Source organism: Nanorana parkeri, unplaced genomic scaffold (assembly GCF_000935625.1).
Source record: "Nanorana parkeri isolate BGI_ZX_2015 unplaced genomic scaffold, ASM93562v1 scaffold2751, whole genome shotgun sequence".
Taxonomy (NCBI): Eukaryota; Metazoa; Chordata; class Amphibia; order Anura; family Dicroglossidae; genus Nanorana; species Nanorana parkeri.
Window position 1 is genome coordinate 27519 of NW_017309019.1, and position 2693 is coordinate 30211.

Below are 2693 nucleotides of genomic sequence, written 5' to 3' on the forward strand. Positions count from 1 at the left end.
TCATAGACGGGACACGCATAACCGATCACAGACATCAATTCTCTAATCCACCACAAGTCACATTTCCCATAACTATCACCCCCCCTCCCCTCCCCCGTGTGATGGTGAAGCCGACGGTTACAATCTATGTACATCCTCCTTTAGATACACCAACACCTGCACAGTATCTGTGCCCAGCAACTTGCCGGATGGACGTTCAATCCGACATGACGGTAAATGGATACAATCGGATTGTAATGTGTGTGGACGGCTTCAATTTTATCTCTTGCTGATGAATAGAACAATGGCGACAGCTCAGCTAATTGTGTTACACAATCGTATAATGTTACCTTCTTCACATCCTTGTGGAGGTAGCGAGCCGTCTGCTTGGCCAGTTCAGTTTTACCTGACGGAGAAGAGAACCAAATGATCAGTGACGGAGAGTGAAACCCCGAGACCGCCCCTTCTATACCCGAGGTTCCTGCTCCCAGTTCCCGGGTCTGTACACCCGCTGTGCCCATTATGAGGGGCCCCCACCATCCCTGTGCTGAGTTCCCGGGTCTGTACACCCGCTGTGCCCATTATGAGGGGCCCCCACCATCCCTGTGCTGAGTTCCCGGGTCTGTACACCCGCTGTGCCCATTATGAGGGGCCCCCACCATCCCTGTGCTGAGTTCCCGGGTCTGTACACCCGCTGTGCCCATTATGAGGGGCCCCCACCATCCCTGTGCTGAGTTCCCGGGTCTGTACACCCGCTGTGCCCATTATGAGGGGCTCCCACCATCCCTGTGCTGAGTTCCCGGGTCTGTACACCCGCTGTGCCCATTATGAGGGGCTCCCACCATCCCTGTGCTGAGTTCCCGGGTCTGTACACCCGCTGTGCCCATTATGAGGGGCTCCCACCATCCCTGTGCTGAGTTCCCGGGTCTGTACACCCGCTGTGCCCATTATGAGGGGCTCCCACCATCCCTGTGCTGAGTTCCCGGGTCTGTACACCCGCTGTGCCCATTATGAGGGGCTCCCACCATCCCTGTGCTGAGTTCCCGGGTCTGTACACCCGCTGTGCCCATTATGAGGGGCTCCCACCATCCCTGTGCTGAGTTCCCGGGTCTGTACACCCGCTGTGCCCATTATGAGGGGCTCCCACCATCCCTGTGCTGAGTTCCCGGGTCTGTACACCCGCTGTGCCCATTATGAGGGGGTCCCCATCACCGACGGGTCCACTTGAAGTGGCTGGCCGTGGTATCGGGTGGGGTGGGCGACTTGCCCCGAGCTCTACATTTAGGAGAAGGGGATCGGCTGACAATTTCTGGAATCTGTAGAAAGCTTCGTCACCTATTCCGGAAGATCCCAGGAACAGGAAGACCAGGGGGTGTTCCTCGTCGTACCAGCCGTTCTCCTTGCGGCGTATGGCTGCAGCATATGGAGAGGGGGGAAGAAGAAAGGGAGAGACAGCGATCCCTATAAATCAATGACACAAAAGCCGGGCTAATTATCACTAAGTATACACAATGTTTCGGGGGCTCTGCGCTCGCTCAAACTCCACAGGACCATTAGAGGGAATGTAACTCGATTAGCTGGCAGTGCCCTGCGCCCGGGTAATCAGGTTAGTATGGATATGGAGGACTGCTCAGGATCAAGTTTTCCTGGATGTGCACTCAGGGTTGCCGGGGAGACGGGCGAGCGGGGTGGAGGGTGCGGAGAGCGGACAGGGGTGAGCGGAGGGGTCAGCGCGTGCGATTGTCTCGTTAGGAGCGGCCCCCTCACTTGTCCTGCCGGAGATATGAAGGGCGAACATCGGCGGCTGAAGGTCCCGGCGACCTTGGACAACATTTAAAAAAAAACAAAAACTTTTTAATTCCATCAACGGGACGGGGGGCGTGAGAACGGCGAGCGAGCGCGGACGCGGCGTGATGAGCCCCCAAAAGACAGATTTATAAAGAGAAACAAAATAAAGAGATACAAAGTTTCTCCTCCTAGATAACAATGTATATAATGATAAAGGGACATTAAAGAGTACCTGTCATCGGAAGGCACCGGAAACGGGGGCGGGGCCTGGTGTAGCGGCGACCACGGGTTGGCGGAGGTTTCCCTTCCATCCGGGGAGGGTCGGGTCTCTTTATGGCTCGCTAACAACCATGAAACGGGAACGTAACCGCTGATCCCGTCGGGGCAATCCGCTCTCTGTGAACCGAACTGAATCGCAGAAACACGCTGGACTCGGAAACCAAGGACATCAGGAGTCAGTTGGACCTTCCGGGCCAAACATGTTTCAGTCATTGGGAGCTAGAAGGGGGTGTGGCAGCTTGCAGGAGGAGGAGGAGGGGAGCACAGTGAGGTGCGCAGCACCAGGGCATCACCATGGCGCCAATGTTCTCCATTTGCCCAAGAAGGTTAGACATGACGGTGACACGGACTCTGCAGGGCGGGGAAAGTGTTGTCACCCTCCTGATGTTTGTATCGGGTGGAAGAACGACCCTTTACCATCTCAAGGTTCTGGAAACCCATCAATTTCGTCCATGGTGGGAGCAGGAGCGGTCAGGAGCCAAGGTACAATTTTGGGCTTTACTTAAAGGCCACCAGATGTGATGTGACGCCACCGGAGACAAGCAAGCCCAGCCGGGGGCAGAGGGTGACAATGGGCTATTGTGGCGGGGTGCCGGCATCCACCCTCTCACCTTTTCCTTCCACTTTAAATATTACCATCCCCCCCC

General features: G+C 56.0%; 1 protein-coding gene across 1 annotated transcript in view; it reads right to left on the reverse strand.

Moving 5' to 3' along the window:
* CLPB (ClpB homolog, mitochondrial AAA ATPase chaperonin) overlaps positions 1-2693 on the reverse strand; it is a 74138-nt gene that overhangs the window by 20422 nt on the left and 51023 nt on the right. The window contains exons 7-8 of the mRNA XM_018574124.1: positions 1315-1392; positions 330-385 (exon numbers count right to left, since the gene is read on the reverse strand). Of these exons, the coding sequence (XP_018429626.1) occupies positions 330-385; positions 1315-1392 (134 nt within the window). The remainder of the gene's footprint in view (positions 1-329; positions 386-1314; positions 1393-2693) is intronic.